The sequence below is a fragment of the Macaca mulatta genome, chromosome 7, assembly GCF_049350105.2.
Source record: "Macaca mulatta isolate MMU2019108-1 chromosome 7, T2T-MMU8v2.0, whole genome shotgun sequence".
In the NCBI taxonomy this organism is placed as follows: domain Eukaryota; kingdom Metazoa; phylum Chordata; class Mammalia; order Primates; family Cercopithecidae; genus Macaca; species Macaca mulatta.
Genome location: NC_133412.1, coordinates 167,762,752 through 167,782,120, shown reverse-complemented (window position 1 = coordinate 167,782,120; position 19,369 = coordinate 167,762,752). Strand labels below are relative to the sequence as shown.

The following is a 19,369-nucleotide window of genomic DNA, read 5'->3' as shown; positions in this document are numbered from 1 at the left end:
CCACCAAGGTATAGCGCCTGGCTGGCCTGCAGCCCACCTGTGGCTACCCTCTTCCCGTGGCCTACTGGCCTTTGGCACTGTCTGAATTCAGGCATCCCCAGTGCTGCTCACGTCACTCAGTGGGCATCCCCACCCTGGCCTCTCCCTGCATGTCTCCCGTGGGAATTTGCCCTGGAGCGGAGTGTGTCTGGGGCAGGCAGGGAGGCGTGGCCCTCAGACTCACACAGGCCTCACCCTGTCATTAGAGGGCAAGGTTTTCCCTCCCAAACCAGGGGTACAGACCTGGATTCTGGGTCAGTGTCCAGCTTGCTGGCTCTGATCTTCCACCACTATAGACTCTACAGTAACAATAGGACCACCTGCACTCTTTGGTCTCAACCTGTCCTTCTATCTCCTCTGCAGCCCCTTGGTGACCAGAGCTGGCCAGTGTGAAGTCTCTTGTCTCACCGTTCACGTGGTGTCTCTGACCCACGCATCCCAGCAGGCAGGCCTTGCTCCCTGGGCGAGGGAAGGTGGTAGCTCAGGGGCTTCTTCGGGGGTACTCTCTGATCTGGGCAGCTCCGGAACCCACATCCCCATAGCCTTGTTTGTCTAGGCCCTGAGTGCATAGAGTTTGTGGCTGAACCAGGCCTGGGAATGAACTAGTGTTGCCTCTTTCCAAGAAAGTTTCTCTGGGTCGCCTGCTCTGAATAGCGCTGGGAATGAGAGTCATGTCTTTGTCAAAAGCAGCAACCCAAAGGAAGGAAAAACACCACCCACGGCTCTTCTGAGGCCTCTGAGGTGCTTCGGTCAGATATGACCTACTGTGAAGCACCACTAAATGGGGAAGAAATACATGAATGTTTTTTCTGCTCACTGGAGCTCACTAGATAAAGCAGAATTGAAGATAGCCATGTCGAACTTATTGCTCTTCCATCCCAGGATCAGTGGGTTTGGAAGGTTCCCAGACATCATCAATGCTTTTCTCTCCAAGAGATAAAACTGAAGATAAGAATTTTATTTTATTTTAAGCCTTTGAAAAATTAATCCTAAAGTAGTATCTGTTTTTTAAAGACAATTTGGAAAATATAGAAAAGTAAGGGGGAGGCAGAGACAACAGAGCCCAGCCATAGTCTCATCACTCCAGCACAATAAATATACAATAGGAAAACAATTTGTAATTTCCATGATCGTGAACTTTGAGGTGAATTTTTAATTCCTGTTCTTCCTAATGGAACTTATGAATTTAGTTGTCTATTTGTCTCTCCTCGAACTTTTTCCCCAAAGGACTCCATGTGAGCTAAGGTAACAGAGGTGACAATTTGGAACACATGAAAAAATAGCAAAAGAAAATGGTGAGGGATATATGGGAATGACCCCAAGAAACCCAGTTATCAACCTGTTCCTATGGTCAGCAATGATGATATTTGGGTTGAATATTCAGTATTAGGACTCCAGGCTGATCTACATGTAGACTATTCTGACTTCTATGCCCAGAGAGAGATTGGGAAATAGAGTCGTTGCAAAAGGTGTCTACTGGAGTTCATTAGGGAAGCCACAGCCCAGTGGGCGTGGCCGGTACAATATCATGCTGCTGCCTCCACGGGTGAGGAGAACCCCTGGGGAGGTGGTGTGGCCATCCCAAAGCCTCCATCACCTGCCCACTCACGCCAGCTCATTTTATTGACCTTAGTCTTCCAAGAGACCATGGAAGTATAAATAATAAAGCAAGAAAGGCAGATGCATTTGGCTGGCTCAGTGGACTTCTGAATGTACTGTGAGTATAAGACCTTCCCTTTCAAAAGACCGAGTGCTTCTTGTCTATTCCACGTGAAGCTTTCTTCAGAATGAGGGAGGATATAGCACTATCCACAGGAGGGGGTATGAAAGGAAAATTCTAGAGGATCTCCAAAATCCAGGTAAACCCCTCTTGAGGAATTTGTTGAACGTCTTTGGCAGAGTGTTATGGATGTCTACTGCCAAGTGCTTTTCTAGAGAAAAAAGCTTCATGAATGTGGGGATGGGAGAGGTCTTGGGACATAAGTGGTGCCTCCAACTTGGGTCCACCCTTGCTGCATGATGCTGGCCATAGTCAGCCTTGTATGTGAGCTGTTTGGGAATCTTTCTCTCTCTCTGAGGACAGAGGCTAGATCTATCAACTCATTGATTCGTGGAGAAAGTGAGGCCAAGGAGCCTGTTCAATGCATTTCTGCAGAATTGCCTTCACCAGCTGGATTCTCACCACTGATGCACATTGCAACCATGATGTCTTCCTTTGTCCACTCTGAGCCTCATTTCCCTCTTTATGGCACAGATAATCCTGAAGTCGATGATCTCTCAGCCTTTCCAACCCACATATCCCCTCCCCTTAGAATGCAGTCACAGAAGGGGAGGAGGACCAGGTCAGGCAAACAGCTGGAAAGTTCTCGAGGGTTTGGAGAAGGCTGTGGGGCTTGCTGGGCTGAGAGTCAGTCTGCAACATCAATATGGACCATTTTCTGGGCATTGCTGTAGTGTCCCAGTGCCTGACACAGAGTGAGGACTCAAACATATTTCTTCAAGAATGAAGGCAGAAATCTACAGGGCAAATTAAGAAGTGGAATGGGGACATGTGCTCCACTCTTTGTTTTCCAGGAAGGAGGAAAAAGTATATTGCTGTGGTCATCAGAGTTTGTTTACAGGGCTTCTCTTACTTCTAACAGGGGAGAGAAGATATATCTTACCACCACTTAGTTCTAAATGTGCTTTTAAAAATAGTAATTTAATTTCTACTGTATATTGAGTGATTTCTTCTAAAAACAATATGAGTCCTTTAAAACAGGTGAGCCACAGAGCAGGCCTGGAGTGGCTCTTCAAGATGGGGCTCTGGTGAGGGTCTTCTGTTGGGAGGCTAAGGCACATCTTTAGCAAGGATTCCCCAGATTTCTCAGCCCAAGGGAGGGCACTGAGTTTACCCAAGTGCTACACACTCCAAGGGGTGCTTTGAAAAGATTCCGAGGAAAGGTGGCATCTCAGAGGGCCTGGGGTTCCTGGGGCAGGAAGGGGTTTCTGGGGCAGGAAGGGGTGCCTGGTGCATGCAGCCAAGTATAGGAAGCTTCTCCCCAATGAGCAGGGAACACATTGGTTGCCTGAAGCTCACTCTGTTGGTTCTCAAGACTTGGGAACTTGTCCAAAGTATTCTAAACATTTTGGTCTCATTGGCTTGAAGAAGGATATTACACCAACTCTTTCTAGCCAGTCAGTTTCACCCCAGGGAAGAGAGGGAGGGTGGTCAACTATCAGGAGAGGAGTGACCTGCCCAAGGACAGGGGGAGGTCTCTCTAAAGGAAACTGTGGTTCCAAACCACTGTGCGCTGAGTAGACCTTCTGTAGCCTGTGTGTGTTCTCCCTGTTTAGGTATTGTTTCTTCAAACTGTGGTGATAATGGGGGAAGCACTTTGTAAATTTTGAAATATTATTATTGTTGAGTCTGCTGTCATCGTTCACTGTTGCTTCAGTTGGCTCATTGGGACGGTGTGGGAGGTGGAAGCAGTGCCCTCCCACTGCTACACGCCCTCTCGTGTAGACTTAAGCCGCCTGTGCTACCTGTGCAGATGCTTCCCACCTGGTTTGAATCTGTCTTTAGGATGAATGACTTCTGGGTCAGTGAGGCACTATTTTATCTAGTCATAAGAGGAGGAAATTATTTTTCCAAATTAATAGGGAGCATGGGAGTAGGATGGTCAGAGACTTGAAATACTGACTATAGCCTTATGTGTCCTATGTGTACCCCATGGGGTTCGGTTTCTATCTTGTTCTCTTTTTTTCTTGGTTTTGTTTTAGCTTTATCTCTTTATTTATTTTGAGTGACAGCCAAACACACACAGATACACGCGCACACACACACACACACACACACACACACTCCAAACTAAAAGCCAACAAACAATTGCTCAACTCAGGAGAGCAACATATCAATTGATTGGGAAATAACCAGTTGCTCAGCTATTTTAATTGATGGAATTAAAAATTAGCCTACTCAGGTATCTAACCCAACTGACAAATTTGGGTCAGTTTAAAGCCCGTGATGATAGATGGAAAGGCCCAGAATTGGGCTGGTGTGGGCTGTTTGGGGGAGAAAGGCCAGATGTTGACACTCAGGGAGCCAGGGCAGGAGGTCTGGTGGGGACTGTTGTGACACAGGCATGCAAAGGTGGGAAGGTGCTGAGACCTGGCCAGGCCAGGATGTGGACTGTGTCCCTTGGGGGGGCGGTGGTGGCAGTACCACCTGATCACCAGCATCTCATGGGGGAAGAAACCAAATTATCACCACCTTCCCCTTATTTAATAGATAAAGATACTGTAAGCCTGAAGGGTGAGGAGACTTGCCTTGAAACGCCTAACAAACATACAAGTTGGGGAGAACCGCTATCCACACCTGGAATTCCATAATCTGTTCTCATTTCTGAAGCTTGGCGATGTAGAGAAAACTTTAGGGCACAGCGACTGAACATCACGGTAAAGCTGTGCGTGCCACAAAGTGTTCCCGGGATGGCGCTTTTTGCAGGTTCCTTCCCTGCTCCGGCCCTGCCCTGCCCAGCCTCGTCCCAAGGCTCCTGCCAGGCTGCTGAACGTCCTCCATGTCAAATGGCTGTGAAACCTGCTGCTGAGAATGTTTTCTCAGCTCCTTGAGGGACATGACTTAACTTCTCCACTCCTAGGCACTGGGCACTTGCGCCCACTGTGAATAGCAGAAGCTTCTGTTTTTAATCCAGGCAGCCTTTGTAAACAATGCAGCCCCCTAAACCCTGAGCTGGAATCCTTCCCATTTTCTATTTTCTTTTGTTTATCTGAAGCATCCTTGGGAATTTTACTAATTTCTCTTCTACAGTCTGTTTTCAGACAGCCCATAGAGCCCTTGTTTATCACCGGCTGTTATTAAGTTTTACCAAAAAGTAGTTTTTGGGGGTGGAAGGTGCTTAGAGAGCACCTAGGTTCAGAGAGGGAAAGTGCTTCCTGGAATGTGACACAGCTACGAAGGCATGAGAGCAGAGCACAGAACTCCTGCCTACTTCGTAGTCCTGGCATTTAAAAAAAAAATGTATCTGCCCATATTTGTGAGGATGTTTTTGGCTTCAAGGAAATGACGATGTAACTCAATGTCACTGGGGGTCCAGAGGCAGGGTGCGCTCTGGGGCCAGCTTTTTCCATGGCCCCAGCTCCGGTTTCTCCTAAGAGCCCTTGGATGCATCCTCTTTGTGCTCTGGCTTTGCTTTCGAGTCACTTCCCCCATGGAGCAAAGTTGCTGTTAGTCCCTGCCTGCCGTACCTTCCTGCCCAAGATATCCCAGGAAAGAGACAGGGCAGCACCCCAACATTCCAACAGTCTTGAAATCCTCCCTCATTGTACCTCTTAAGCCACATGCCCCTCCCTAAACAAGTATCAGGGCAGAAATTCCCACCTGCAATGATTGGATTAGGTCTGGCTCCTGAAGCAACCAGTAGCAGGAGAGTTGAGATGCCCCTGCACCAATCAGACCCTCCACTGGAGTAGGGAGAAGCTTCTGTCCCTGAGGCACATGGGCTGCCTGAGAGAAGAGTGTATTACTGAAAATAAGAAAAAGAAAGAGAAGATGAGGAGGAGAGGATAAGAGGAGAAGAAGGGAAGGAGGGAGAAGAGGAGGAGAAGGAGGAGGATGATCTATTGGGAAGCTGGGAGAATGGATGCTGAGGGAGCAATGAGCATTATTCACTAGAATTTTCCAATACTATACTACAAACTCCTTGAAGACCTTTGTTGTGATCAAGGCTCTATCCATAGTGCTTGGCATAGAAGGATTTGGACATGAAGAACATGGGAACTGGGGACACTCCCAGGTACAGGCCCTGCCTAGTGTTCATTCATCTGCTTGTTCAGTCAACCAGAAAGAGCCAGGCATGGGAATTTAGCTGCGCAGACCCTGTTGGTGGCTGACCCAGTTCCCCTTTGCTGGTACTGCTGTGAGGGTTGGCTGCTGACAGCTCACAGCGGCCTTCCCCTCTCCAGAAAATTGTCCTTGGCTGATAAGACCTAATTGACCCAGTTATGCACCATGACCTGCATCCAGAGGACAGATCACAGCCACTAACTGACTGATTCTGTCCAAAAGGCCAGCCTGGAGAGCCCTTCCACTGTGGACCAGGCCAAGGCTAGATGTCACCTTGGCTCCTTCCCTTTTCCATCCCATTTCCATCACTTCCCTATAGGCTCCTGCTGAGACAACTGCCTCAATACATAACATGCAGCTAAATCCCCATCTCAGGTTCTGCTTCTAGGGAACCCATCTAAGACAACCATGAATAGCCTTTACTGTGGACAGGCTGACTCTTTCCCATGAATTACAGACACACAAGATATAAATCACAGGAAGAAAGCAGACTAAATGACATAACAGATGACCAAGTAAAGAAATCTGCCTTCATTTTACGTATGAATTGGTATAACCATCACTGACAGTAGTATGTCCAACCAGAGAAATCAATAATTAGGCCAACATGCTTTTGGCATCTCTCTGCAGCATTAGGACTGGAGATTAAGGGCAAAGAGTAACTAAAAGTCTTGTCTCCCAGAAGCTCACAGTGCCGTTGGAAGATGTCAAAGCTGAGAGGTGGGTGAAAGGAGCAGCAGTCCAGCGCCAGGCAGACCTGGCTGTTCCTCTCCCATGGTGCCATCCCCTTCCCTCCCTGGGAAGGGCGTAGGGAAGAAGGTTTCCTGGAGACCTAAGTCCTTCTGGTATGAGTATCCACCACCTAGAGAACATATGCGCTTAAACAAAGGGCTTGATCTCTGCAAATTAGTCATGATTCTTTTGGCTGAAGGGGAAAAAATTCACCTCAAACCAGCCAACTCTAAAAGGGAAATTTATTGGCTTTTATAACTTGGAAACATGGAAGTGGGTAGTAAATTGAGGTAAAGCTTAGTCCAGGGTCTCCGAAGATGTCATCAGATGTGTCAGTCCATTTCTGTCTTTCCACCTCCCTCTATTGCTCTCCTCTCCTACATGTGGAAACCATGGCCACATTCAGCTTCAGGGCTACTTCACAAAGTTAGCTGCCTCAAAGTTTAGGGGCTTTTACATTCCCTTAGAAAGACACTGACTGGTCTGATTTTGGTCCACACTCTCGTCTTTAACCAGCCAGTGTGGCAAAGGAATGAAGTATTATGACGGTAGGTCTGGGTCACATGCCTACACTACGGGGTATCCTCACTGTGGTCCAATGGAGGGGAGGAGAGCTGTTCCTCAAAGGAATTGAGACATTGTTTCCATACAGAGGGTACAAAAACAAAAGATGTCTTCTACATTCAGTCCTCCTATTTACAAAATGTAGAAAGTCATTTCTAGTCCCCAGGGTGACTACAAAGGTTAAACGCTATGAACGGGTCAAAGCACTCACAAACTGCGATGTACAACACATACTAGTCACTGTATTTCTTCTTTCATCTGGTCTTCCTCTGGGTAACTTGTGGGCGATGGGGTTATCATGTTCTTTTTTTCTGCTAACCTCAGGTCTACTACTCAACAAGATAGTCTTCAAGGAAAATGAACCCCACGCTGGGCCTGGCTATTTTTCTGGCTGTTCTCCTCACTGTGAAAGGTCTTCTGAAGCCGAGCTTCTCACCAAGGAATTATAAAGCTTTGAGCCAGGCCCAAGGGTGGAAGGAAAGGAAGGCAGCCAAGGAGCTTACAAGGCAGAACATGGATTTTGGCTTTAAGCTTCTCAAGAAGCTGGCTTCCAACAACCCTGGCAGGAATATCATGCTATCCCCCTTGAGTATCTCTACAGCTTTCTCCTTGCTGTGCCTGGGTGCCCAGGACAGCACCCTGGATGAGATCAAGCAGGGGTTCAACTTCAGAAAGATCCCAGAAAAAGATCTTCATGAGGGCTTCCATTACATCATCCACGAGCTGAACCAGAAGACCCAGGACCTCAAAGTGAGCATCGGGAACATGCTGTTCATTGACCGCGGGCTGCAGCCCCAGCGTAAGTTTTTGGAAGATGCCGAGAACTTTTACGGTGCAGAAACCATCCTTACCAACTTTCAGAATTTGAAAATTACTCAGAAGCAGATCAATGACTTTATCAGTAATAAAACCTATGGGAAAATTAACAACCTGATAGAGAATATAGACCCTGGCACTGTGATGCTTCTTACAAATTATATTTTCTTCCGAGGTAAGGTTTTTGGCATGTTGGTGTGGAAAGAATAGGATGACCATTAGACTTGGGTTAAAAATCTGGGTTGGCCACTGTTTGCTCTTTGACCTTGAATTCATATGTCATTTGTCTCTCAGAACCTCACTTTTCCTATCTGTAAAATGGGTATCATGATACATAACTCATCATACAATTATCAAGATTTAAAGTGAAAATGTATGTGAAATGAGCTTTATGAAGTCTGTCATTTTCATGATTAGTGATTATCCTAACACAACATTGGTTATAGAGGTCGGAATTACATTTCGTTCCCATCTCTTAGATGAGAAAAAACATTCAGAGAGAGATTAACTGACTTACTCCAAGTTACAAAGCCCATCATTGAGTCAGGACTGGAACCCATTTCTCCTGGCTCTAGCACCGTGTGCTTTCCGGCACTTTAAGCAGACACCTGAGATGGTGATTGTGTTGATTATGGTGATGGTGATCACTTGGTGGGTCTTCTTACATATAATATATATGAATTCTCCTTATCAGACTTTATGTATTTCCCAGATCTGATGGAGAGAGACAGAAAAAAAAGACGGAAGAATGTTTCCAAATTTCAGCTTTATCCCCCAACACCACACAGAACACATATACACAGACAGGTTGGCCAAAATAGGTGAGAATCAGAGGCCAACACCCATCAGTCCAGATAAAATCACTGCTGGAGTGTCGGGAACATGGTACTAAATATAAAAAATTGAGGGTTCTCAAAATCCACAGGCAGATTGACGGCTAAAGAAGAAAAAAGGTGACCACTGGCAGTCTAAAACCTCAATGTGCCTAAACCAGAGAAGGAAAAGGGAGAATATGGAATTTCCTGAAATCCCTATGTCCCCTAGATAACAATAGGAATAACAGTGAAAATAACGATGCTGATGACAACTAGCACCTACTCAACCTCACTATACACAGGCACTGAGCTGCGCTGCCTTATCCCGCTACATGTCAAGGCATCCCTATGAGGTAGCTGTCAATATCCTCATTCTACAAATAAGAACACTGAAGTCCAGGGAGATTGAGACACTTATCCAAGGTTAACCCTTGATAACCTTTTGGACAGGTAGATAGAACAGTGAGGCCAGGATTTGAACTCAGGGAGTTGGCCCTACAATGAGGACTCTCGGGTGGCAAGTTTGAAAGACCCAGGTCTGAGTTTATGCCCAATAGGTCAAGGCATCTTCAGAGTCCAGGCACCCAGGCCTCAGTGTTCACTGCTCTTTGGCAAGCTCCCAACGGCAGCCTGTTTCACCAGTTTTCTTAGTTCCACATGACAGCAGCTCCTTCAGGACTGACTCAGATTAGAATCAAGCATTTCTACTCACATCAGACTCAATTAGCCATCATTAATTGTAATGCAGTCCCCTCTGTTAGGACATACTCAGTGGGCTTTCTCAGGCTTAGGGGAACCTGAGCTTATGGTAGTCTGCTTTTCCCCTCTTAATTTAGCAGTCTAGTCCTGACTTCTTTGGGAACTAATAATTGCACCTGAGCCCATCTCATCAGAAATCTCCAGGACGTGGAATGAGAGCAAGGACTTCCCTGATACCCCAGAACATCCCCTTTCACCCTGAATCTGTGTGGACAGAGACTAGTGGTTAGTTGGATTTAGTCACCTTTTTTCCCATGGGATAATCATGTCATTTTGTCTTTCTTCAAACTAAGCCAGGTGGCAACATGAGTTTGATCCAAATGTAACTAAAGAGGAAGATTTCTTTCTGGAGAAAAACAGTTCAGTCAAGGTGCCCATGATGTTCCATAGTGGCATGTACCAAGTTGGCTATGATGATAAGCTCTCTTGCACCATCCTGGAAATACCCTACCATAAAAGTATCACAGCCATCTTCCTCCTTCCTGATGAGGGCAAGCTGAAGCACTTGGAGAAAGGCTTGCAGGTGGACACTTTCTCCAGATGGAAAACGTTACTGTCACGCAGGTAAAGTGGGTGCCTAGCCCTCGCAGCTTTTTCCTTCTCCTGTATTCCCTCTTATTTCTTCTCTCTGAGCTCTTACCTCATGGCCAAGTCCTCTTCTGGGCTCTATAATAAACTTATATCATGGTGAGAAGTATACTGGGGAACAAATTACAGGAATAGAGTGAAGTGCTTGACTCTTTGAGGGAGATTCATCAAGACTGTGAAAGCACAGTAGATGGAGTCTCAGTGGAGGGTGGTGGTCAGGGAGGACTTCACAGAGGATATAGTATTTGAGCCAAGTCTTCAAGGTTGGGTGGCAGTCTGTATGAAAGGGGGAGGAGCAAAGGAAACGGCAAGGACAAACACGGGCTGTAAAAGAGAGCTGTGAGTTGTGAGGAGAATGATGTTGTCAACTGTGGTGTCACAACAGTTGAAGCTGTAGGGTGGCTGCTCCTCCACTGAAGAAGATGTTTCCAGTGGGAAGGGCAGGTGAAGCTGTGCAGATCTCGAGGGATGGCAGCGCTCTTGGAATGCCCTGGCACTTAGCTCCCCCCTTCCAGAAATGTGACTTTATTGAAAGCATTCAGAACCAGAATTTTCCTTTCTCGAGCCTGCAGCTCACTCGAGATATCACAGATGCATTCTGCAATGCCTCCAAGGCTATGTTCCGTGTGAAAGGAGTCACATCAGTTCAGTTCAGTTACCATCCACAGGTTCCCCCATGTTGTCTCAACATGGGGACATCCCAAAGGGACTGACATGTTTCAGCCTGCACTCTACAGAGTTTTAGAGTTCATAGGGATGTCTTGGGAGATCTCCCTAAGGAATTCGGGGCTGTAGAAGGTGAAGAGAAGGTGAGAAATGGGAGGAATGCCAGGTCTTCCACTCTTGGCTTTGTGAGACACGGACTCCAGAATATGACGTTTCCTGTAGGACTCAAATTACAGTGGCTTGAGACCCTGCAGTTGATTTGCTGGAACTTGCCATCCTGACTGCGCTCCAGTCCCATCTCCAAGCCATGTCTGATGATTTCCCCATGGGGCTACAGCTCAGGTGCTGCACTGGAGGCTTCACGTTCCCCTCACCAAGGCCCTCTGCAGCCCCCGGTGCTGTGACCACCATCAGGCCACCATCAACCACACAGAGATGTTCCCTGGGCACGGCCACCATCTCTCTGGCTTCAGGCTTCATCTCCTTTTGCACCTTTACTCAAGAGTGGAATAGAACCTTCGAGATTTTCTGTAGGCTGGTGCCAGACTTCCTGGAGGTTTGGGAATAACAGAACCAAAGCTCTCGCAGGAACCCAGGATAACTTAGAGTGCAGTTACTTAGAAGTGGCATCTTGTAGAGTCCAAGTGTAGGCTGCTCTCAGTGTCTCTTCCAGGGCACCTCCTTCCATTTATCTAGTGCCTGCTCTGCCTCCCCTATCCCTCTGGGACTGCTTCCCGCATCTCCATGACTTGAGGCCAGGCCTCCTCACCAGGAGGGCCGTGGAGAGGAAGGTCCCTCTCACCCAGGAATGTCTTGCCTACCCAGTCACTTCTGGCCTTGGAATGACAGGCAGGGAAATGTCTACCTTCCCAAGAAGAAACTCCAAATCCTCTTGCAGGACAGGGGGCTTTGCCCACGGTCCCCAAGGAATTACATTTGGTTAGAACATGATAGGCAAATATTCCTACTGTCTGAGCTCATTATTTCTGGGAGATAAGTGGTCAAGTTGCTTTGATCTACAGGTAAGAAGTGCAGTCCAGACATCTCAGTGGTCCGCTGTGCGGTGGACGGGATATCCCTATGTGTTCTTCCTGCAGTCCCCTCCAGACGGGAGAAGACCCTGAGCAGAAAAATCACCTTTTCCCTAAAAGAAGTAACCAAGTCAACAGACACACACCAGTTTACATGTGGGTAGAACATGTCAGAATTTAGGCTTCGGATGACGTCCACCTGGCCTCTGTGCAGGAGGCAGACACCTGCTTTGGATTTGCAGAATTTGAGGCCAGGTGCTGCTCCTCTGATTTCGCCAGAGGAAAAGCTCTATTTCCCAGGGTCCACCTTTAGGAGCAGAAAACTGCTGGTGGTTTTGAAATAGCCATTGTCCTGTTCAGAAGTGTTGAGGGTTCACTCCCAGCCTGGGCACCCCACACATTTCCGTACATATTGGTATATGCACTCACCTGCCAGCAGCAGCTGCATTTAATGCCTTCCCACGTTGGCACAAATGAAAGCAAATCTCCCCATTAACGCACTGGACCTAGGGCCCTTCGCTACTCAGGAACTTCACCCTAGAAATCCTCTCCTCACTTTCCTACATCAGCATATGTTTTTCTCTCTTCTGAATCATTTCCGTCAGATACAAAGATGCTCTTATCTTCCATCTCATCATGAAACCTCGTAGGGGGCCAGGGATAACTTACAGCTCATGGAAGTGGCTTCTATGCAAGAAGACAAAGCAGGTGTCTGCCTTCTGTGCAAGCGACCTGTACGGCTTGTGCTGGCCTGCAGGAAATCCCAATGCTCTTGTTTTTCCCAACATAAAAGTTTCTCTTGACCCTTGTTTTTCCCCAGTTATTCCCCCATTTCGTCACTCCGCCTTTGCAGGTGAACACCGTGAAGCAGTTGCCTCTGTTCACAGCCCCTAGTTCCTCTCATCTTTCCTAAATCCACTCCAGTCCAGCTTCTGCACCTACTTCTCACAGACAGCTCCATTCCCAGGGTCTCAAGGGTGTCTGTGTTGCAGAGTGCAGTCAGTCTCAGGCCTCGCTGTTAGGCTGGTTGGTGTCCCCACCTCCTTAAGGTGCTCTTCATTTGGCTTCAAGCTCTCCACTCTCACGGCACCTCCCACCTTTCCCCTCCTCAATCTCCTTTGCTGGAGACTCCTCTCCTCCTCCAGGTCTCAGAGGTGAGTGTCTTAGGGCTCAATTCCCAGCCTTCTTTTCTGTCTATACTTACTCCTGAGTGAGTGCACAGGCTCAGACCTTTAAACACCATCTCTATTACCACGACTGCCATGCTTCTAGCCCCAGCCCCTGTTCTCCCCCAAACTCCAGAGTCATGGATCTTTCTGTTTACCCAGAATCTCCCCTGTATGTGTAATTGGAGCTTAGAGTCAACACATCTAGAATGGTGTCCTGATCTGTCCCCAGGGAGCCTCCCCAAGCCTGCCCATCTCAGTCAATGGTGACTCCATCTTATTAGTTGTTCAAGCCAAAAACCTTGGAGTCACCCTGACCCCTCTCAAATGCCTCATTCCGTCTGTCAGGAAACCCCTTTAGCCTACAGCAAACTACATCTGGAATTTGGTATCTTTCCACTGTCTCTATGGCTCCCAACATCCGACGACCACACTAGCTTCCAAATGGTCTCCCAGCATCAGTTTTGCGCATCCCTACTTCACACACACCACCAGCACCAAGAGTATATTCTTAACAGAGGCGACAGAATGATCTTTTTAAATCCTAAGCAAGACTATGTCACTCCTCTCTTCAAAACCCTACAGTGACTGCCCATTTTATTCAGGAAAAAAAAAAATCCTAATTTGTCTAATTCCCTTGCATGCCTCAAGGTTTGCTCAAACCTTGGACTGATCCCTGATTTCTGCAAGTTGACCTATTTATTTTTTTCCATAGCACTTACTGCCTTCTGCATACTACCGGTACATGTATGTAGGTTTAGGTGGTACTTTTTGCTATGTTGATTCTATCCCCCGTCTTCCCTGCTAGAACACACAGTCAGGGGCAGGGATCTTTGCCTGTTCTGTTCATAGATGCATCTCCAGCACCTAGAACAGCACCTGGTATACAGTGGGCATTTAATAAATGTTTGTTGAGTGAATGAATTAGTGGAAAGGTGAATTTGGGAGTCGTCGGGTCTGTGGATGATACTCAAAGCTTGAGACTGAATGCCCTTCATGGGGAGGGAGTGAAGGTGGAAAAGAGAAGGGGACCAAGGTCTGAGTCTTGGAGCAGCAGCGTAGCTGGTAGAGACAGGTGGGCTGGAGCCAGACAGGAGCAGGAGTGGTGGGGAAGGAGGAGAAGCCTCAAGGGTGGACTTGGAACGCTTCACCCTGGGGAAAGAGATTACTGGCAGGTGCGGCTCACTGAGAGTTGACTCTGGGATGTGGGGCTGGATGTCAACGGTGACTCTGGAAAGAGTTACTTCCATAGAAAGTTGAGGTCAAAGAGCCGACTGCAGTGGACTGAGGCAATCATGGGAGGGAGTGGAGATAGCTAGCAGAGACAACCTCTGCTACAAAGGGAAGTAAAGAAATGAGCTGGAAGCTGGAAAGGCAATTCAGGGCCAAGACAGATGTCTTGGCATTAGTTTTTGAGGATAGGGTGCAGCCTTCGCCAGAGGAGGATCAAAGGGGCACTGTTGAAGGATGATGCAGGAGAGAGAGGACACATAGGCAGGAATGAGGTCCTTGGGTAGGTGGGAAAATAAGGTGCAGGGCCAGGTGAGCAGGAGTCCAGGGTCTGCAGGTACCTCAGGAGACCCTGGCCCCAGGCTCCGGGCAGGAGGCTGATCGCGGTTCAGCCACAGAGGATGTGAAGTTGCTAGTTGGAGGGCAGGAGGATGGACACCTGCTAAGTGCTGACTGTCTGCTGAGCACCTTGCCTGCATTTGCCTTAGCACCCCTAGTGTCCCACGGGAGAGATGATGATCAGCTTCCTTCTCACATAAGTGACTTAGAGAAGGAAGGTCATTTGCCCCAAGTCACAGAGCTCATGAGAGGCAGAGTGGATTTGAACCCAGTTCTGTCTAGCTCCAGATTCTGGATGCCCTGTTCCCTTCAGCGTCAGATATTCCAGGGTCAGGATGGGCTCAGGGCTCAGGCATGGCAGTGACTACAGTGGGGACATCGTCAGTGACTGCGGCTGAAGGGGCTCTGAGACAGGGGGACTTGAGACTTGAGAACACTCCCTGTAGAGGGCTCTGGGGCAGGTGTGCTGGGAGGCAGGGACACTGTTCAGATTGCTTACAGTGTTTTGAAACCAGGGTCCCAGGGTTAAGGAATCCCTCCTCATTTTCTTTCTCTGTGGATGGAGAGAGATTGGAGACCTTTGGGGCTGGGAGGACACATTTCATTCGTCATGTATCCTGAGGCCTGCCCTGCAACACGACAGGACTTGACCACTCACCCTTGTCGTGTCAATTCCCCAGGGTCGTAGATGTGTCTGTGCCCAGACTCCACATGACGGGCACCTTCGACCTGAAGAAGACTCTCTCCTACATGGGTATCTCCAAAATCTTTGAGGAGCATGGTGATCTCACCAAGATCGCCCCTTGTCGCAACCTGAAAGTCGGCGAGGTAAGCCTGCCTAGCCTGGACTCCACTCCCTGCAGCACAGGGGCCTTCGCCCAGCCCCGGGCCAGAGCTGGGGTCACAGTGGCTGTCAGAGCCAGGACTCCACCCACCGGTTGGAGTGGCCATGAATCCAGCTGTGACCCTTACCAATCCCGTGATACTGGGCAAACCACATAACCTCCCCCAGCCTCATGCTTCCAGTCTTTAAAACTGCTACTATTTTGGAAATCTATTCAATGTAGCAAACATTGATCAAGGCCTGGAACAGTTATCAGGCCTAGAACTGGTCTAGATCTAACCCAGACTCTCTCTCAAAGGCAACATGCCTTTCTTTCTTTCTTTCTTTCTTTCTTTCTTTCTTTCTTTCTTTCTTTCTTTCTTTCTTTCTTTCTTTCTTTCTTTCCTTCCTTCTTTCTTTCTCTTTCTTTCTCTCTTTCTTCCTCTCTTTCTCTCTTTCTTTCTTTCTTCTTTCTTTTTTTTTTTTTGACGGAGTCTTGCTCTGTTGCCCAGGCTGGAGTGCAATGGTACATCTTGGCTCACTGCAACCTCCACCTCCCAGGTTCAAGCAATTCTCCTGCCTCAGCCTCCTAAGTAACTGGGATTACAGGCACCTGCCCCATGCCCAACTAATTTTTTTTTGTATTTTTAGTAGAGACGGGGTTTCACCATGTTGGCCAGGTTGGTCTCAAACTCCTGACCTCAGGTCATCCACCCATCTTGGCCTCCCAAAGTGCTGGGATTACAGGCGTGAGCCACCGCATCCAAGGCCACACGTTTTGTATGAGTTGGCGTAAGCGTGTGCTGCATAGGAAAATATGACCAAGCAAAGGGGCCTGTGGCCTCTGGCAAAGGTGAGCACCTGATTGCCTGGGGCCAAAAGAGAGCAGCATATAAGTAGGGTCACCAAATTTAGCAAATTTCATACAGGGTACCCAGTTAAATTTGAATTTTAGACCGGGCACGGTGGCTGAAGCCTGTAATCCCAGCACTTTGGGAGGCCGAGACGGGTGGATCACGAGATCAAGAGATCGAGACCATCCTGCCTAACACAGTGAAACCCTGTCTCTACTAAAAAATACAAAAAACTAGCCGGGCGAGGTGGCGGGCACCTGTAGTCCCAGCTACTCGGGAGGCTGAGGCAGGAGAATGGCGTAAACCCGGGAGGCTGAGCTTGCAGTGAGCTGAGGTCCGGCCACTGCACTCCAGCCTGGATGACAGAGCGAGACTCCGTCTCAAAAAAAAAAAAAAATTGAATTTTAGATAAATGATGAATAATTTTTTTAGTGCCAGTATGTTCTGAATATTGCACGGGACATACTTACACTAAAATATATTCATTGTTTATCTTGAATTCAAATTTCACTGGATGTCCTGTATTTCACCTGGCAACCCTACTTTGGGGTTAGAAAGGCATTGAAGGAGGGGAAAGATTTCAACGAGCAGAGATGGGTGCGGGAATGGGTGCAGCAGTGTGGCCAAGGCTGGGGGTTTTTGGATATCATGGAGTAGTGGGTGGTGGGGATTAGGTGCTTAATGGAGATGAAGTGGGAGGTTCAAGCCAGTCTGGGAAGGATCCAGCTTGCCAAGCTGAGCCTGCTGCTCTGAATCAGATGGCACAGATTCCACTGTATTTTTCATGTTGACATAAGGAACACAGTTACTAGAATTTTCTCACTTTTGAGCTTTCCTGCCACAGACTTCCCACAAACATTCAACACCAGCTCTGAAGGTCTTGTTGAGTTTAATGGCTTGTTTCGTTCTGTAGTTACGTTTGCTGATAGCTGTGATTCTAACACAGGATACTGTCCTGTTTTCTGCAAGGAAAATTGTGAGAATTTTGCAGACTAGAAAGAAATGTGCAAGGATTTCACACATACCCATCAGCTTCCCAGTACTGATCACCTGTTTACAGATGTTGATACCTTTGGAGTGGATTTGGGATGCAAGTCATCTCAGAGCTAATCCAGAATCTTCCTCCCTCTTAACCATCCACCAGGTGGATGAAAGGAGGTGCTGGAGGCTTCAGGGTGGGGATACCACCACCTCACTTTCACCCAGCTACAGCCCAGTAGACCTTTTCTGCCATGGCTGTGGTTGATGCTTCCCTGTAACCCATGAGAAAGAGAAGCAAACCCCACTCCATCTCTCCCCACATCGACCCCCGTAACTGATGCTCTCCCTACACCATCTTTTCCTTCACGCGGCATCTGCTTGTCGAATATTCTCCAGCATTAATGGCAAAAGAGCCAGAAACCCTGGAGTAAACCAAGTTACTGCTGTGCTGGACAGCTTGGACCAAGTTGTCTCCCTCTCTGGTCCTCTCTGGGCCTCCGGCCACCATGGTCGCTGAGCAGCTTGGCAGTCCCTGACTTTGCCCTTGGCTTCCACAGGCTGTGCACAAGGCTGAGCTGAAGATGGATGAGAGGGGTACGGAGGGGGCCGCTGGCACCGGAGCACAGACTCTGCCCATGGAGACACCACTCGTCGTCAAGATAGACAGACCCTATCTGCTGCTGATTTACAGCCAGAAAATACCTTCCGTGCTCTTCCTGGGAAAGATTGTTAACCCTATTGGAAAATAAAGGAGAATTCCTGCTTGCCGCAGACCCCGAACATGGCTTGGGGTTGAACATGTTCCGTCTTCCTGAGATGGAAGTGACAGGCACGGTTCAGCTTAGCCCCTCCCCGTCACCATCTCCCTAGACTGCCCGAAAGAGCAAAATTGCAAGTTCTAGGAAGTCCTCTGCCCCGTTCCCTCCCTGCCCATTCAAATGCTGGGATTCGATGCCCCACCCACTCGGTGGCATTCTCCTCTCCCCTCCAGCAGGCAGAGGGACTCTGTGATTTAATAAACAAACGTTTCTCCCCACAGCCCTGCCCCAGGTTAACTGGCTATTGGTGGATAATTTGGGGAAGGTATGGGCCACCGCAAGTATCTGGAGACTGGAGGGAGAGACTGGGTTCAAATCCTAGAATGAGGTATCTTTGGGAAAGCCACAGACCCTCTCTGGGCCTGCCTTATTTCTGAAGTGAAGGTCCTGCCACTCCCTTTGGGGCTCCGAGGAAGCTAGTTCAGTGCTTTAAAAAAGTTGTTCCCGCCTCTGTGAGCCCTCGGCAATTATCTGTCCCAGTGTGTCCACGTGGGAGCTCTGGGCTTAGCCAGCATCCAGGTGGATGGGGAAACAGGGACAGGGCCAGTCCAGCCCCTCGGGCAACATTAGAAGGACGAAGTCTAGAGTAGCAGCTAGAATTTGCCGCCAGCTTTATCCATTTCAGGCACAAAAAAAACGTCCTGGCACCCTCCCTCCCCTGTCCCTTCCTTATCTTGTTGTCAAAGGTAGATCCTGCGGTTTAAACCTGTTAGCAAGTTCAATTGAAGAGTGAGTGGTTCCAGAAAATGCGGCCCTGCAGGGCCGCCTGTGGCCACTAGAGGGCACCAGATGCTCGCAGGGCCGTGCACAGGTCCCCGGCCTGGGGCAAGCTCATTTCAGGCATCTGGTTCCTTCTTCTCCTGCAGGGAATTCCCAGGGCTTCCGGTGTTTGGAGAGGAGAGGATACTTGCTGGCTTGGCACTGAGAAGCCTCGGCTGTTCCTACTTATCATTTCCCGGGCCTGTTTAGCAGTTTGCAGCTCAAAGTGTCCTTTGTGTTCTGGTCACAAGTGCTCTCAGAGCAGCCAGAGTGGGCGTCCCTATGACAGACGTGGAAACTGAGGCTCAGAGAAGTGAAGTGGCTTCCTCGTGGCCTCAGGGTTAGCCACATGCAGCAAGCGCCCCATCTTCTGATTTGGGGCAGGAAGGGAGGAGTCCCCAGAGGCTGGTGGAGAAGGCTGCCTGGTGGGGGGCCGGGGCTAGTGGACGGTGGTGAAGCCTGAGCCTGGGAGCCCAGAGTGCTCAGCCCCTTTTCCAGAGGGTGGGGTGAGGGAGAAGGTTGAGACCCCGCACAGGGACACAGA

The 19,369-nt window shown here is 48.5% G+C and overlaps 1 protein-coding gene across 1 annotated transcript; it reads left to right on the top strand.

Annotated features, from left to right (window-relative positions):
* The first annotated feature begins 1,619 nt into the window (after positions 1-1,619).
* SERPINA12 (serpin family A member 12) lies at positions 1,620-18,143 on the top strand. Its single transcript, XM_001099453.5, has 5 exons — positions 1,620-1,756; positions 7,505-8,171; positions 9,864-10,134; positions 15,271-15,418; positions 17,806-18,143. Exons 2-5 carry the CDS (start codon positions 7,538-7,540, stop codon positions 17,995-17,997), a joined length of 1,245 nt encoding a protein of 414 aa, XP_001099453.2. The 5' UTR covers positions 1,620-1,756; positions 7,505-7,537; the 3' UTR covers positions 17,998-18,143.
* The last annotated feature ends 1,226 nt before the right edge of the window (positions 18,144-19,369 follow it).

Coding starts and splice junctions, on each gene's coding strand:
- SERPINA12 (XM_001099453.5), top strand. CDS start 7,538: ATGAACCCCACGCTGGGCCTGGCTATTTTTCTGGCTGTTCTCCTCACT. Junction 8,172..9,863: donor AAATTATATTTTCTTCCGAG/GTAAGGTTTTTG, acceptor CTTCAAACTAAG/CCAGGTGGCAACATGAGTTT. Junction 15,419..17,805: donor GCAACCTGAAAGTCGGCGAG/GTAAGCCTGCCT, acceptor TGGCTTCCACAG/GCTGTGCACAAGGCTGAGCT.